The following is an 18,437-nucleotide window of genomic DNA, read 5'->3' on the forward strand; positions in this document are numbered from 1 at the left end:
GGCGGGACGGAGCCGTGGCTCAGGTCTCCCCGTGTCCCCGCCGCGTCCCCGCCGTGCCGCTCGCGGAGGGCCGCGGCGCCGGCCGGGGCAGAGAAGGGGTGGAGCGGGGAGGCGGCGGCCGTGCCGCGGGGCCGGGGCGGCGGCCGCGGGGCGACGGCGGGAGCAGGGGGGCTGCGAGGGGAGGGGGCCGCCCTGCCCGCCCCCATGGTGGGCTCCGGGCGGGCTGCGGGAGGCACGGCGGCGGGCGTGTGGAGGAGCCCGCCTGGGGCCGGGGCTGAGCTCGAGGACGCCCGTAGCAACGCGGGCCGCGCTCCAGGCCCCCCTGCCAGAAGTCTGTGCGGAGGAGTTCGCAGACCCGCCGGACGGGCAGGTCGTAGGCGAGCGATGGAAAAGCGCTCATGTGATGTCGGAGGGTGCTACTTGCCCCGAGCTGAGCTGCTGTGCACAGGAGAGGTTCCTCGATTCAGTCCACGCGTTCCATCGGAACGGGGCTGAGCTGCAGAGCAGGTGATGGAGGCACGGAGGCATGAAGAAACCCTCTGGGGATTTGGTGCACGTGCATATTTGGTTTGGGAAAATCGTGCATAGCAGTAAGGCCAACCGAGATCGTGTATGAGGTCTGAAAGCACCATTCTGCCAGATCCCTGTGATAAAATGTCTTCAATCGCCCTTTTTGTTCCCAAAGTGACACAAAGGGATTTGGGGATTCCCTCAGTTTTCCTGATAGTTCCATCCATTGGCCACAGTCACTTGTCCAGCCTCAGCAGGAGAACTGGAAACCACTCTGCTCTTCTCACTCCCCTTCTCCTTCTCTTTTATTTTTTACTCTTCCCCTTCTCACTGCTCACCTCCTACTCTTGGGAAGCCTCTGCTACCCCAAACCGCTGAAAGCATATCACATCAAATACAATTATCCACAAAAATGGGCCAGCGTGCATTTACAATTTGGGGAAACTATTCAATTCCTTTCACTACTTTTCCTTAGGACCCTTGCCCTTGTCAGTATGCTGGCTGAGCAGCGTTCATTTGCAAAGCAGGTGCTTGACAATTGATTCTATGCTCACAGTTCGAGGCCCTATTTTCCGCATGCCCATCAGGCTGCTGGGCACAGTTGAAGGTTTCTGAGTAGGAAACAGAAACTCCAAGGGGTGGGGGCTGCTGGGGACACTGGCTGCAGGGTACTTAGGACACGACAGTTGGGTCCCAGCCCTGTCTGCCTCTGAACCCTGGCACATCCAAGCCCCAGCTCCAACAAGCTGCCAAAAATGGGAGTTATGCTCAGCGTAAAAACTTCGTTATCCATGTAAATCAGCTTCGTGTGACTTTACAAGTGCCATGGAGGAAATGTGTCACATGAGCTCAACAGGGGTCAAGTCACATTTTCCAGGGAAACACACATCAGCCTGAATCACGCTCTCCCTTTCCATTCTACCCTAATTTCATGAACTAAACACTTTCTAGAATGAAGCAACTTTCTAGAATCTCTGCTACAGAGAAATTGACACCTCCTGTATGCAAAGCTGATGCATCCCAAGATATTTCTGTCACTTTAGTGTCACAGGAAAGTTTCTGCACAATACCCACATTTGATTATACAATTAGAAATTACCACAACCTACATGCCTCAAGCAGACAAATGTTCTGCTTAATCTACTTACCCTGTCCTTACATGTTTGCTTTTGCAGACCTACTATCTGTTCTGGTAGAGCTACACATTCTTTTACAAGGGAAAACTACACATACACAATGAAAAACACTAAAATAAATATTCACTATTGAAATAGAACAATGTGGCATGTAGAGGGATCACAGTGTTTTGACCCTGTAGATCACCTACATAAAAGTCTGTGGCACGAGTTTCAAAATAATTGGCAGCAGTAGCGGGAGGGCAGCCTCAAGGCAACCTGCTCCCAGAAGCACTGAGCACTCTGAAAGCAGGTTTCAGAGCTAGCTACCTGCTGGCAGAGGATTTGCTCCACTGCTGCTGCTCCTGGCTCAGACCCAGACCTGGCTGGCTGCAGTCTCTGCACTCCCTGCACAACTGTCACAGTCCCACAGCACCCACTGCTCAGTCCTGGCCTCCTCCTCACCACTCTACTCCATTTCCAGCCCTCACCTCTTCCAAATTCACAGCCTTCATAGGTGTCCCTTTCTGTCTGCCCTAGCTCTTCTTTCTTCCATTCCAGGGATGTCAAGAGGATTCTTACTCAATATTTGTATTAACAGAGGAGCTGTGTGTCCATAGCAGCCAGTTTTGTACAGATATGACTTAAAGATGGGAAAGCCACTGCAGGTTCAGACCATCTTAAAAAATCTGACCACTCACAGCAGCCATTTGACTCCTGTCTGTACCACACATCTCAAGGTGTTATCTTTATCTGTCACCAATTTGGCAGCAAAAAATCAGCAGCCAGAACAATAGTATGCTATAAGAAGATCAGAAGGTGATTGAAGGCACTACTAACGTCCTTTCTAGGCAACCTAGTAAGGGACACATTAAAGGTAATACCCAGAGTATGGCTCAAAGCCTGTTCCAGTCTTAGCCACCATCACCCTGGTGTAAGCAGAGTCACAAGGACACCAATGATGGTGCCAAATTCTAAAACTGACTGATTGAGGTCAGAGTGGACTCTGGAGATGTCTAATCCAGGCATGGGCTGAGAGCAGGCTCAGTCAGAGCAGCTGGCACACAGCCTGCTCCACTTGAGTCTTAAAGACCTTTGTGGATGGAGACATCAAAGACTCTCTGGGCAATCTGTTTAGGGCCTGACCAGCTTCATGCTGAAAGAGATCTTGATTAGGTCAGATCACAGAGACAAGGTGACGTACACCATGCATGTTGCCTCAAGGCAGTCACCACTGACACCTGTGACCATCAGCAATCCTGAGAAGGCACTTAGGACTGACCACCAGCTTCTCCAGCTTACTCTCTAACTCAGAAATAAAAGCACATGAAATGAGATGCAGACACAGAAGTTGTCTGGATGTGAGCCGACAGTGCAAGACAGTGCAGAGAAAGCAGAGCACAGTAGTGGCATACCTACAGTCTGCACTAGCTATGTTTGCACCATCACCAGGCCAACCCCTCCTGGTACCCAAGACAACAGCAGCACTTGAGGTACAGAAGACATCTTGTAGGATGTCACAGTGAAGGCCAGCTAGACCTTCAACCTCCACAGCTTTTTTTTCACTGGGAAGATACTGTCCAAGAACTGCGTTCCCGAATAAAGCAGTAATTGTAACATTGTAGGACCAGATAAGAAAATCACAAAAAAAAAAAAAAAAAAAAAAAAAGCAGGAGATTGAATAGATAGGAATTCCAAATTCCTGCTCACCCCCGAAAGTCAGAAATTGCACTGTGCATCTCTGAAAGTCAGAAATTGCACTGTGCATCTGGCTCTCTGCTATAAAGGAGAGTAACTGGGAAGCAAAAGATGGAATTGGTTTAACTATTTAATGATGCGCTAATAGCCTACACATTTCTTTGACACGTTGCTCTCTTTAAAATGCACTGAACTGTGCACAGCAATGGATTTTTCTTGTAGATTGTAGAGGCTTGTAACCAACGATAGCCTTATTATAAAATTTTCTGTAAGCGGGGCTTTGTAATCCTTCCAGGGACTCCCCTATTCTCTGTTGGCTCTTTATCTTCAGTGTAGCAACATATGTAACATTTATGAGGAAGGCAGCCCTTGCAACTCCCTCCAAGTTTTCTAATATGTTGCAAAAAGCCCAAATATTTCTGTTTGTGCAAAACAAAACACCTGGTTTGTGCTTACACACACAGAAAAGTACCCTCTGCAGCTTGCCAGACTGAAATTTTTGTTTATAAAACCCCAAACTGAAAACTTTCCATCACTTTTCACTTTTTCATTTTGGTAAGTCAAACTCATCTGGTTAAGTCAAACCTGTCCTCCACTTTCTATTTATGCAATTGCCTGCTCTGAGCTTAAGAGATACAAATTCAGTGCCACTTTGATAGAACGTGAAAACTCCAAATATTGACGGAGAGCAGAGGCTGATATTAATTTGCTGCTAAAGATGATACCTTGTGCCTTCTGAACACAAATAAATAATGAAGATAGAGGTAACAAATTCTTGAAACATGACTTTGTGGGAAAAGCCTGAGAAAAAAGATTTCGAGTTGGACTCCGTGCTGTTATATCTCAAGCAATATATTTTATACGGCTTACGTCATGCACACTAAGAACTTAATTTGGTGAGCTACACTGACAACTGGCTTTGTTCACCTTTGTTCTTATTTAAAACAGGTTGTTCCATGCAGCTGTTAAAAAAGCCATGCACGCACACACATGCACACACATTCACACACGGGCTTTTTTATTACTCCCCAGATCTTTCTAAATATGTAATGCTGCTTAGATTTAAAATTCTTTTTCTCTTTGCAGCACGAGAATTGCCCTACACCAGGATTTGCTGCCTTTTATGGAAGCATGATCCAAAAGTTTAACAAAAGCGATTCTGGCTTTGTTTTTCTTTTGCACATTTTTTGTCTTCTGCTTTTCTACTGTTCATCATATTTGTGTGTATCATTTTGGAATCTGGGAAAGATCATTATCTCCAGTATTGCACATGTGACTCAGATATTTTACTAAATAAACAGAGCAAAATTAACTACATTAACTATTGTATGATCATTTGGTGCAAACCAGTTCTGGGAAGACCCAGTGCCTATGTAATACTGTGCCAAACAAAATGATTGATACGATGACTTCCGCTTTATTTTTGCTACATCTTTAGATAAGATCTTTTTCCATCTTCACCTCTTCATCATCTTCCTTCCATCTGCTGTCCACCCATCAATCCCTACTGCACTCTACCTTCCCCAACATCTGGTAGTAGTGTCTGGAGTCACTGTGACAGGAGCTTATGCATAGGAGTGTTTACAAGTAAACAAGTGGAGAGGCTTAAAAATCTAGATTTAAGAAGCATAATTGTCCATGTAATTGCATGCATTGTGCTAGCCAGGTTTGGTCTCAGGCTGCACTGTACAGCAGCCAGGTGGCCTGAGAACAAGAGTTTGCTCAAGTGGAGTCAGTAGAAAGGATCTCTCCTTCAGTGCGGGGTCTCAGATTTTCTTAGAAATGCAGGCACTGCTTGCAATATTTTGTATTACATTTTGCCACCTTAATCACAGTTTGACACAAGGATAAAGCAACATGCACTTATAATAACACACAGAAATAAATCATCTCATAAAGACTCCTTTCTGATTTTAAAACATGAGCTCCTGTGAGCTCCATAATCACTGATTTATCAAATAATGAGTCCTCAGTAGAAATTTCAGACGCTGTGCAAGAGAGTAGTTGGCTGCTGCTCTTATGACTTAAACTGAGACTGATAGATTTTAACATCAGCACTGAGTAATCCCAGCTGTCACCACATCTTAATATGCCATGTCCCAACTGTCAGTCTGAAGAGCTATGAAGGTACTTCTGATACCATTCATGTCAGGACCCTCAGCTTTTGCCCTGAACACAAAGGAGAACACACCTGCCCCCCATATCTGTCTCACAACCACAGCTTTATTCATGCTTTTTGCCCCTGTGTTCTGGAGTTACATCATAAATAGGGAGGTAGGGGAGAAGTATAACATAAAATTCCTTAATCTTACAAAATTTCTCTAGTGCCACATAGCTAAATCACACAGCTCATGCATTTGTTAGGTTTGCTGCTTGCATCGTGTCTACTGAGAGGCAATTATAGCAGAGAAGGAAAGAGGAGAAACTCTACATATAAATCTGATCTAGGGACAAATCTATATTTTGGTCACCCTAATTTGCTGCTTCCTACCCTTGGAAGATCTGTCATCTTACCTAAGTTCCACATCTCCATTACAGGTTATCTGGGATGCCTGGTAACACATTTTTACCAGACAACAGTATGGGGAGGCGTATTCTGGGAACCAAGGAGACATGAGCTGACCACAGTGCTTGTTTATGGATGGGAGCCATAGTGCTTCCACTGGAAGGAAGAGTTGCAAGGGACTGCCTCTAGAACCAGCACTTGCTAGCTGAATTAATGGCCCAGGAAGTGGCACACCTGGTTTTATTCTTTTCTACACTGCTTTCCGTGCTGCTTTAAAGTGTTACTGGATCAGGCAAGCATACTGGTAAGCCTGTGAGTCTGGATGCATAGAACCCATGGGCCTCCCATCACTCTAGACCTATTGGCTATATGTTCACAGCAATGTTAGAAATCTATGTTCATGATGGCACAGCAGTCCAGTGACAAACAGGGGCAAGATGTTTTCCCTCAACTTCTCCACAGCCCATACGCCCTCCCCAGGACCTTCTTCACACCTCAGGGCAGCTGAATGACACCTGGCAGGGAAGGTGGCATTGCAAGGTAGGAGGTCAATCTCATACAATAAGCCTGGATCATAAGCTGCTGCTCCTCACAGAATCACAGAATTGCAGGGTCAGAAGGGACCTCATGAGATCATCAAGTCCAACCCCTCTGCTAAAGCAGATACCCTACAGTAGGTTGCACAGGTAGGCATCTAGATGGGTCTTGAATATCTCCATAGAAGGAGACTCCACAACCTTTTGGGGCAACCTGTTTCAGCGCTCCATCACCCTTACCCTAAAGAAGTTCTTCCACATGTTAGTACAGAACTTCCTATGTTCAAGTGTTAGGCCATTACTCCTTGTGCTATCAGTACACACCTCATAGAAGAGCCTGGCCTCATCCATTTGCCTCCCACCTCCCTTCAGATATTTATAAATATTTATCAGATCCCCCCTCTGTCTTCTTTTCCCCAGGCTGAACAGACATAGGTTACTCAGCCTTTCCTCATACAGAAAATGCTCTAGGCCCTTTATCATCCTGCCTGTACTTGCCTTACAACTTTTTTTTCATCACCTCTGCATCACTCTCTGAATAACTGCACCACTGATGTGTCCTGGTCTCACTGATTGTGTTTATTGACTTTTGACTTCCACTGAGCATCCTTGCTTACAAATTGGTGTTATTTTTCAAAATGCTGCAGTGGTGCAAGTACAAATGATGCCTCACATAACAAGAGAGGCAGCGGTCTGGAAAAGCTTACAGCCTCCTTGGCAGAATCAGTAGACAACACTGACCAAAAAATGATTCAAAATAATTCAAAATACGTATAAAGACATCATTTGTCTATAGAAAATGTGATAAAATAAGATTGTCATAAATGCTTATTATCATAAACAAATGGAGACAGGAGTTATATAAAAACATAAAAGAAATAAATATTGTTGATGATTTATTTTGCTGAAGAGCAAACTCTTATTCAAAAGCCATAATTCCACTGAAGAAATCATAGTATGTAATATATTCACATATATATTATATTACATATTTCTAACTGTATACTTTTGTGGGTATGTGCAGACACGCACAACATTTTTAGAGTTCTTACTCGGAGTCTCATTTAACCCACTGATCAAGAGGAGCTCTACTGACTTCAAAGGAATTGCACCACTCCCAGCTTTGTGCTCATGGAATCCAGACACAGGTCGGTGCTTTTATGGATTAGTTACTTTCTAAGAGCCAGAGAAGCTGGATGGAGAGAGCTCAGTGTGCTAATGATGGGCACAACGCAATAGTGCCTGCCAGCAACAGCAAGTTGTACCATTGGGCTGTAAGGTGAGGACATGAGCCAGTCACACCAGGACATGGGTGTCTCTACTGAAGGATTAACACAAAGCATGAGCTCTGCAACAACTGTAAGCAGTAGCACTTTATTCCCCCTTCCACCAGAAAGGACAGTGTTCTGACCCTCTATTTTTGGAAACCGGGGTTGTATTCCATTCAATCATTTGCAAAATGAAAAAATGTTGAAAGCTATGCATCATTCTAAAATGAATTAAGTCACCAGGAAAAGCCTGATATTGAAATGATGAAAAAGAATACTTCTATCCATTTCTAATTCCTCTGAAAATAAACATTCTAAATGGAACTGTAAAGGAACTTTCATCTGTGATATACATACTTGTCATCAAGAGACACTTTTTCACCTATGACATAATTGCTATCATCACAGAAGCACTGCTGTCACTCTGCCATAGTTTAGCTTCATTTTCTGCTAATTTCTTTGTCTCTTCTCATTAAGGCATTTCATATGTAGCTACGTTACTATCAACCGTTCCCTAGCATAAGCAACTGGATAATAGAACTGTGTGAATAATTGATTTTTCAATTCCATAGCTGAACCAAAAATACAATAAGTAATTATCAAAGAAAAAGAAGGAAAAAAAAGCTTTATTTTTCTCTCTAATTTGAATGAAAAAAATGTTTCATGTGGATTTCAGTGAAACATTTGCTCATCTTGAATGAGACTTTTCCTTCCATCTCTGTCATTTTAAGAAAAGCAGCAGACTAAGAGAAAATTGGCACCACTCACCAAACCAACAAGTGAGATGTCTTCCCTTTCCAGGAAATGCAGAGCCCTGACTCTGTAACTTCCTGTGTCTGGGAAATGTGAATGCCCAGGCACTGACCTGTCAGGACATTCTCACCCCTTGTATGGAAAGAACTCAAAAGTATGTAAGTGATTTGTAAAAGGTTACCTGGGAAGAGTGGGAACACATCTCCTTAGGAGACCAGAGGAGGCAGTATGACTGGGATGGCATCCTCCAAGAGCTGAGTTCAAATTCCATCAGGGTTTGGGTCCCCCAGTCCAAGTGAGCTGCACAATCACAGCATCATTTGATATGGTCTTTAAATGGTCACCAGATTTTCTTTGGCACTGTTTGTAACAATCTTCTTATAACTAAAAGGGCCTTTGTAAAATAATTTTTTAAAAAATAGTCTGAACACAAACCATGGCAATACAGTATTATCATCATAGGTGCTTTATAAATATGAGCTGAATTATACGTTCTGTGTTCTACATTCCTTTTTCCTTACATTTACTTTGGAAATTTCACAGGAAAGTCTAGTTTGGATTTTTGCATCTCCTTGTTTGTTTTTTTTTCAATTCTGCATTAAGATTTTTCTTCGTATAAGCCTTAAAAGGAAATGAAATTGAAATGGTGCAAGTATAAAACTAATTACTGCTAGCCTTCACTGTTGTTGCTGTGCCTATAATCTACCAGCCATTATTTGTCAGTGTTTTCCAGAGGTCTTAAATAACGTTATTGCCTCGTGGTACTTGGCACTTAAACTCATAAGTAGAAAGGACTTCTGCCAAAAATCTCTTATGGCTGACTTACATAGATGTGAGAACACAACAGAAGCTATGCTGCGTCAGACTGGGCCTGTTCATTCCCAATATTGTGTCTTTAATTATGGCTGGGGAGATGAGACCACAGAAAGGACTAAGGCAGGGTCCTGCCTGTGGCTTCAGCTCACCCTAGCAGCCCCAACTTCCTCCCAGGTAACTGGGATTAATTCAAAGTCATGGAGCCTCATTCAAAGCCTCTATTGATTATCTCCACTGTTCAGAATCCACACTTCTGTGTGAAAGGAGGACTAATATGGCATGAAGAGGTAAAATCACTTGTTCAGGTATCCAACAGCAGTACTATCATTAAGATTTCAGTTTTAATTAAGCCTCTTTTTGATCTTACGAACTCCTCAGGTGAGACCTTGAGTCAGTTTCTGTTTCCATTAATGATCTCTGTCAGTAGCCCTGTCAATTATGCCAAACTCACAGAGATTCACTTGAATCCATTTCTCTCCTAGTTCTCTTCTTTCTACCTCCTCTTCACCACTGCTCTTGGTTATGTTCTACTATTTCAGCAAAATTCTCACAACTGCAAGGAAAAGGTACTTGAGACCCTGCCTTTGAATGACAAAAAAAGATGTAAAAAGCATTGCATCTGTTTAGGGATAGGAAAGCTCCTATATAGGCCTACCGAGTAAGAACAGCCTGCAAAATCAGGTGTAAAATTAAGGTACTTCATGCAAGTTAATGGAAGTTATTTAACTGTGAGCAAGTCTTGAATGTCTGTGGGACATTAATTTACATTGTATGACATATTCTTTGCTAGTCATTCTGCATATCTCTGAGCAGATAAACTTCCATTTAAATACAAAGCAAATGTTCAACATGTTCAAGCCCAAATACCATTCTAGCATATATTTATACTTGTAAATAAGTGGTATCTGTATAAAAAGTTTTAAATTTCAGTGAAACTTAGCATGTCCACTGAAATCTGTTTCTAATATCTCTGAATGAGGAAGCAATTTTCCTAACATGACCCTAATTCAGATTTTGTTTTCTTTGCCTAAAAAAATAACAACCTAAAAAGATGGCCTCAATGGAGCTGTGAGCTGATATTTATTTCAGCAGTATAACTCTGAAAAATGCCAAAGGCCCCTTAAATGTTGAAACTGTTACCTATTGCACCCTGGACAGTGTTCGGGTCCATGAGCAGATTTTGAGTGAAGTAATTTCTCCCCTCCCCCCGTCTGACCCTGAGAGCATTTGAATCGATGCTTTTAGCAAGCAAACTTGCTAGCAATAATGAACTACATATAGTTTTGTATAATAATTCTCTCTCAAGGGCTGTGAAGCTGGTGCCTACTTAGTAATAATTTTGGAAGAATAGCTGAAACAACACATAATGCTTTTTTATATAATTCCAGAAGTGACTGAAAGACTGGACAGTTTTGAGGACTATCCAAGTGTGAAGAGATGGATTTGGACTACTCCCAGCTCATGGCAAGCCTTGCATTGTGTAGGACTCAAAATACTTTCCCATTGTTTCTTCACAGTTGAATGTGGCTGTTTGTTCTCTCATTTTTAAATTACCTTTGGAGCCATTTTGCTGGAGCCTGGGACAAAATTCATTGGTCGAAACACAAACTTTGAGTAAGTCTCAAGGAATAACAGCTGCTGCCTTGCAGTCAGCTAGAGCTGTAAAACAGGACCTGTAAAATGGATGACCTTCACATTTACTTAACTGTGTAGAAATGGTATTTGTCAGTGCCAGTTTCTTTTTCATTTATTTCTTCTAGTAGACTACCACAGGATCTGTAATCTGTGATCGTAAGAATATATTGCAAGGAAAAGAATAAAAAGTGTTTATCTCTGTTATTAAACTGTTTTCCCTACCTTATAAGATTAAAAGTTTAGAAATGCAATTACTGAAAAGTAGACAGAGAGTGACTCAGTGCTTTACCACAGCCAGCACTGTGCGGTAAGATGAGTAACTACTGTAGGCAGTGGTGAATTCCCACAGTCCCATTGGGCTGGCTTTCCCTTTTTTTGGGTCACAATTTGGAAACCAGGACAGAGAAATAACCAACAGATGAGAAAATCTAGTCAGAGTATGAACATGGCTAAGAATTCTTGGAAGAAAAAAAATAGCACTGAAATAAGAATTTTTTTGGTAAATAAAATTAATTTCCAGACTTTAAAGGAACAGATTGCACAGTTGCAGGTTAGAGTCTGTGCTGTTTTCACTGTGTACCTCACCCTAATATCTCTGTATGGGGCTACTCTTATCACAGAGTTTGGCCTTAAGCTGATAATCTGTACAGATTTATTAGCCTTGAACACTTCATACCTTTGACTTGATTTTTCTTTAAACAAGTAATTGACTGATGGATGTTCTGTTCTGTTGTTTTTCTGCCAGCTTCGTTATTTCAGTCTCAATAAAAATCAAGAGAAAATGCAAACTGGAAAGGTAATACACACAAAATCTCCAAGTGATTCTACACCCCAGCCTCTCTACTTGCTTGGGTCCAGTAAATAAAGGGAAGCAAAAATGCCCAAGTGCTCCACGGAGAAAGGCTTGGTGCTGCCGTCTCGTGGGAAAAGGGAGAAGGGACACTTGGGCTATAAAAGCAGAAATGTAAAAAGGGAAAACAAAAGAGGATTTTCTAAAACTTGCTAACATCAACAGTCCCATTTTTTGTTTAAAGACGGCTGTGCGCTTTATTGCTTGCGGATCGCTTTCCTTTGCAGGTGATGCGGGCCCAGAATTACATCACCAGTGGAGCAGCCAAGAGCATCCTGGTGCCAGGATGACTGAAGCTGAGAGGAATGTATTATCACAGACCGCAGAGGGACTCGCCAGTGCATTCCTTGCTGGGGGTGCTGTGATGGGGGAGGCAGAGAGGAGATGATTTTACGCAAAGGCTGAAAGGAAACTTTGTAGAGGAAAGATCTGGGGTCATAGTCCTGCTGTCTCCTCTAAGCAGATCTAATTATGGCTGTGTACTTCAAAAAGAGGGTTTGACTAAAACCAGATTTAGCAGGGCACTGCTCAGGGAGCACAGAACGAGTCCTCTCAGTTCTGCCTTTGACGAAAACGCAGAATGCCTCAGTGCACTGGGAGCGCAGACACTTTGGTTGTAAAGAAAGACGTGAAGCCACAGCAGGAGAAGCAAGAATGAACTTAAAATCATCACTGCTTATGTGAATAAGTGATATCAATGCATTCATACAAACAATGCTAATGTTAGACATCAGGTGTACATTTACTGACAGATTGTGGGATGCAGTAGAAGACTCGGCAGTTTCAAGGACAATGCAGGAAGTCATCAAATCATAGAATCACAGAATGGCTTGGGTTGGAAGGTATCTTAATGACTACCCAGTTCCAACACTCTCCTTTGTGCAGGGCTGACCTCCACCAGCTCAGGCTGCCCAGGGTCCCATCCCACCTGGCCTTGAGTGCCTCCAAGGATGGGGCATCCATAGCTTCTCTTGGCAGTTGTGCCAGGGTCTCATCGCTCTCTGAGTAAAACATTGCTTCCTAACACCTAACCTAAATTTCTCCTCTTTCAGTTTAAAACCATTCTCCTTGTTTTATCACTACTAGACTGTAAAACCATGGTGCCTTTTCCACTTATAAGCTCAAATACTGGAAGGCCACAATGAGTTGTTGCACACAGCACCCTCAGTAAGTTCCAGCAAGGCTTTGTTACCACATGTCACTATGGCTGTGACAAGCAATGTCCCATGCCTCCAAAAGAAACTCCCTCTTCCCTGATGTCAGAAGGCTTGCAGACTTTCTGCTGTCCCACAACATTGCTGAGGCCGTCCTGATCACAGGCCTCTTCCTTTGCCACTAAAAATCAAGAGGAGTTTTTCAGTGCTTTTAGTAGGAACAAAATAAGCTGTCAACAAACTGGATTAAAAAAAGACTACAAGATGAATTGCTCAGAGCTAGGCACCTGACTGTCTTTTGCAGTACAGCCTTAGAGCCACACTGTTTCAGTTTTCATTACTTACAAAAATGCAGAGGAATCCTGAACTCTGTGTGCACCTAGCAAGCAAAGGTGAGAAGAAGAGGTGGTTCAAGACTACACACTAGTGAGTAGTTTCCAATCTTCCCTGGCTTTTCTATCCTGGTGTGTGGACATGGGACAGAGGGAGGAGGACATGAGAGGAGGACTCTAAGGAGAGAGGAACGTGCACACTTGGTTTTTCGCATTTTGCCACATGCCATCTTCTTTCTCCTTGGTCACTACTAAACTTAATGTGATTTTTCCCAACTAGTGCATTGAACAACATGGATTAAATAGCAAACATCAGGTTTCTATTGTCACTCAGCATAAACCAGAGGCACTGCAATTCTTCACCTACAGTACAGAGGGAACGGCAACTAAAGCTGGGGGACTTGGGTGCTCTTGAAGATCTGCTTTCAATACAAGCTCAAACTCAAATTCTTCTTTTCATTCCTGTTTTTCCAAAAAGAAAAGTAGGGTGTGGGAAAATTGGAGTTTAAAAGACGCAAAAGAGCAGTAAGAGTATGAAAAAAATGCCCCTGGGGATAGGACTTGATATCTTTGCAGTAATAATGTGAGACAGAAAAGTTCTAAATCAATTCATTAAGGGATATTGGTTCAAAGCAAACAGTCTATAACTTAGGCTGCTTAATGGTCTTTGGGAACTGGAATAATAAGAAGGCAACAACTGACAAATTAAAGTGAATTTTAAATGTAAAGAGAAACGTAAATGGTATTTTAACACAGCTTTTACTTTTGTAGCAATTTAGTTGCCTGTATCTCCACACATACACAGATACTCACCGCAGTGAAAAAAATGTCACGTAAGAGAATTACATATGAATAACTACTTGGAAAGACAGCAGATTTTTTATTTTATCTTACGGGAATAAAATTGTTAAGATATAGACACATTTTTGCCCTTTAAAGTTTGCCAATCAACACAGGAAATCAAAGAATCAGAAAAAGAACAGCCACTAAACCAGGAAATACGGTCACTTTAGCTCATGTGCCACCTACTCATAGCTGGCATTGAGCAGAGCTCAGGAAATCCACTGAACAGTTCAACTCCTGGCTTATTGCAATAGTCTGCCATCAGACTGTGGTTTCCTCAAAAGCATTTCTTCTTTCAACTCGCTCTAAGTATTCTTCTCAGAGGTTTTTTTTTCTTCCAAACTTTGTGGTTAGATATTAAGCAGTTTGGTATGTGCATGAAATTTCATATTGAAAAACTCAGGCTGTTACTGAGTGCTCATTCTTCCCCTAAGTTAGGTGTCCTTTCTTTTCTGTGACTTAAGAGAACAACTTACAGTGACAAACACTTGAAGGCAAAAAAAAATGGAGCACACAAGCATGCTAGATATACAACTGCAGACAGTTCATCACAGGCTGAATGTGTTCCATAAAATATGAACATTTTTATTTCCAGAGGAATGTAGAACTTGCCTGAGGCACGTTCTTTCAAAAACATGAAAAATAATGCAAATTGTTTGTGGCTTTATAAGCCTAAATGTGAAAGGCATGGCAAATTCCCTGCCATGAGTGTGCCAATATCCAAATATGTAGTTTTCCTTACCCAGTCCTCCTGCTGTGACACTGTGCCCCGCCATTCACAAAATGTGCCGCTCAGCTGAACAAGCCAGCCCAAACCTTAGCCAACACAAATAACATCTGATCTCTCAAAAGCTACCAGGAGATGAACTCAAAATGGGAATGAATAATACAAAACAAATTCATTTTTAAGTTCAAGCACACACTGAAAGAATGTTCAATGGTACTCTTCCAGCTCTAGACTTGCAAAATAATGTAGCGCTAGCGTGAAAGAAGTGACATTTACAAATGGACTACATGAATTTAGCGCCATTTAAACACAGAAAGGACCAACCCATGTCACTGCTGAACTTAAAAGTGTTTGGATATTGAGGGCGTGCTTTGCACTGTCTTGGACACTCACCTCTCTCGCTCCTGCTCCAAGAGGTTGGTAAAGTCATCGCTCTTGTTCATGTAATCTGTATGTTTATGCTTCTCATTTTCAAGCTCATAAACTGTGCGGCGATGGCATTTTTCTGCCAAAAGGAGCTGTTCCAGCATGCGTCGATATGTCTCCTTCTGCTTTTCTTCAAGCCTGTCCAGCTGGATTCAGAAAAGGAGAATAGGCTGTTTCAGAGGTCTCCTGCTTATTTCATCTGATTTATTAACAAACAATGTCATGTTTGGTAAATGTGAGTCCCACAATTTTACGTCTTGCGCTTTACATAAAACAGTGCCTAAAAATAGGAGTAATTGTCCCATAAAAATAACGATTTCTTTGGACAGGGTGTTTGCAATAAACATTTGCATAGCTCTTGGGTACACAAAGAACAGGACTTTTTGTAGTTATAGGGTAACAAACAATACTGTTGCAGTGCAGAATGCCTCCTATGATGAGGTGCTGCTCAAAATTTCCTCATTTCACATAGGAACAGCAGCAGCAGATCTCTGGGAGGGATCTGAACCCTGAGCTCAAGTGCATCCATGGGGACAGACACCCAAGTGAGTAGCATAAGGTATAAGCTCAAAGCTGAAATTTGAACTGTGCATCTTCAACACAGTTATACGTTATACCTGTACAACTGCTGAGATAAAAAGTGTGAACAGGCCCTGCCCACCTTCTGTATGATTCCCCCTCTGCCCCAGCTTCACTGGGCAGCTGCTGTTTCACAGGGTACCTCTGCAAACCAGGGGAAATAGGAGAGCTGGAGGGCAGCACTGAAGCAGCTTTCCAGAAGCTGAATGTGACAGTCAAAAAAGAAGTGATTGCATTTTATAAAGGAGCCAGGATATCTTTTGTGCACTTAGGAATTTTTTATACCACCCTATTTTAGCTCTCACATAACCTCTGTATGCCTAGACACAACAGAGATTGATGTACACCGAGGTCCCCTAGCCAGTATTTCATGCATGCTCTTAAATACTAATTTTTGCCTTCCTTACTTATTATCACCCCTTCAAATCCCAGAAGATACCACGACGAAAGTGAATAGTATAAAGGCACCCAGGGTAGACAATTCCTGGTGAAAAAACTGTGTGTTCTGAACAGAAGAACTATGAAGAATTGGACAGATGCTACAGTGTGTTGTATGGCATGTTGTTGCATGCTCTTTTTCTGTGCTCTGGACTGTTATGAAACTATGACCATGACCAGTGGTTGCTTATTTTGGCACTCACAGTGGCCTCAAACATTCCCAGATCTATTCTAGCTTTATTTATTATATATATATTTATTTATCAGATTAGATTTTAAGCCAAGAGTTTAAATCCTTGGCTTAAAGTCCTGCAGATCTCCTTTAGGGGCTGAACTAACTTCATAGCCCTGGTGGTGAAGAGACAAGATATGATTAGGGATTTTTGATCCTGTAATTATGGTCAAAATCCATCTCTGATGGTATTCATTTCTGAACTATGCTAGTGCTCTACTATGTCACAGAAAAGGACTTGGCGATACAGGTGGATTGATGGCAACGTGGACATAAGTCACCAGTGTGCTCTTGCAGCCCAGAAAGCCAACAATATTCTGAGCTGCATCAAAAGCAGGTCGAGGGAGGTGATCCTGTCTCTCCACTCTGCACTGGTGAGACCTCACCTGGAGTACTGCATCCAGATGCGGAGTCCTCAGCACAGGAGAGACACGGATTTGTTGGAGCACATCCAGAGGAGGGCTACAAAAATGATCCAAGGGACAAAACACTTCTGCTATGAGGACAGGCTGGGAGAGCTGGGGCTGTTCAGCCTGGAGAAGAGAAGGCTCTCAGAAGGGCTGAGAGCAGCCTTTCAGTATCTGAAGGGGGCTATAAGAAAGAAGGGGACAGACACTTCAGCAGGGTATGTTGTGATAGGACAAGGGGAAACGGCTTCAAACTAAAAGAAAGGAGATTTACAGTGGATATAAGGAAGATTTTTTACAATAAGCACAGTGAAGTACTGAACAAATTGCCTAGAGACATGGTGGATGCCCTGTCCCCAGAGACATCCAAGGTCAGGCCGGACAGGGCTATAGGCAATCTGATGTAGCTGTAGACGCCCCCGTTCATTGCCACGGATTTGGACTAGATGAGCTTTAAGGGTCCCTTCCAACTCAAATCATAGAAAAAAAAAATAATCATAGAATCACAAGGTTGGAAACAACCTGCAAGATCATTGAGTCCAACCGTTCTCCCGCTACCATTGCTACCACAGGCTCCTAAACCATATCTCATAGCTCCTCATACAGACGCCTCTTGAACACTGCCAGGGATGGTGACTTCACCACTTCCCTGGGCAGCCATTCCAGTGCCTGACCACTCTCTGAGAAAAAAGTTCTTCCTTATGTCTAACTTAAACCTCCTCTGATACAACTTGTGGCCATAATGTTTCTGTAATTCTGCATTTCTAAAAAAAGAAATGCAACACACAAAGATTTTATTCTCTCTTCCCTGCACCAGCCCTAAGGAGCATCTAGACTGTTTATGTTCAAACCCTGTGATTTTATTTACCCTTATTTATCAGGTTAAGTTAACAAGAATATTCAATTTTCCTTTGATTTCTTGTCATTTCTACCACCATTATATTATCCTCTGTCATGTTCTGCATAAACACAAAATGCATGCAATTTTCCTTCTGGTTAGGAATCCCCCTGCACAGACTTGAAGATGTAAACTGAGAAGTTTTTACCTCTGAAATTGGTTTCTCGTAGACATCTTCTCCTATAGATTTTTCTTGGGCGAGGATGGCGTCCCTGTGTAGCACTCTCAGCACACTCTCTGGAGCTGCAGAACCATAGTGAGCTTCTAAAACTTCAGGTTTGGTTTTCTCTGTCTTCAGCATGTGGATCACATCCTCCCTTGCCTGTAACATAGAAGATCAGTGCCATAAGCCAATCTGTTAACCAACAGGGGAAACGTGGAAAATCGGGGCTCTTCGTACATACAGACTGCATACAGAGAAAAAGTAAAAATGAGAAGAATGCTGGGCTGCCAATGCAAATACAGAACTTTGGGAGATATCAGAGTAAACACAATCTGTGCAAGCCAAATGCACTCCCTGTAGGCATTATTTATTCTATTCCTTCTTGTCATTACATTTGAATGCCATGGATTTTTACCTGGCTTGAAACTAACGCCAAGGAACATCATTAATCTTGACATGTTTTTTCACTTATTTTGTGCCCTTGCTGTTCTCTGACTGCATTTAGGGGATGAGTAAAACAAGCCGCACAAATGGACTGAATTAATATTTTT

The 18,437-nt window shown here is 42.5% G+C and overlaps 1 protein-coding gene across 6 annotated transcripts in view; it reads right to left on the reverse strand.

Moving 5' to 3' along the window:
* FILIP1 (filamin A interacting protein 1) overlaps positions 1-18,437 on the reverse strand; it is a 103,925-nt gene that overhangs the window by 25,036 nt on the left and 60,452 nt on the right. For all 6 annotated transcript variants that reach the window (XM_042819226.1, XM_042819218.1, XM_042819191.1 and 3 more), the window contains 2 exons: positions 17,872-18,045; positions 15,137-15,315 (listed from right to left, as the gene is read on the reverse strand). In XM_042819226.1, the coding sequence (XP_042675160.1) occupies positions 15,137-15,315; positions 17,872-18,045 (353 nt within the window). The remainder of the gene's footprint in view (positions 1-15,136; positions 15,316-17,871; positions 18,046-18,437) is intronic.

The sequence above is a fragment of the Centrocercus urophasianus genome, unplaced genomic scaffold (assembly GCF_019232065.1).
Source record: "Centrocercus urophasianus isolate 14NV4802_14NV808 unplaced genomic scaffold, USGS_Curo_1.0 seq_10, whole genome shotgun sequence".
In the NCBI taxonomy this organism is placed as follows: Eukaryota; Metazoa; Chordata; class Aves; order Galliformes; family Phasianidae; genus Centrocercus; species Centrocercus urophasianus.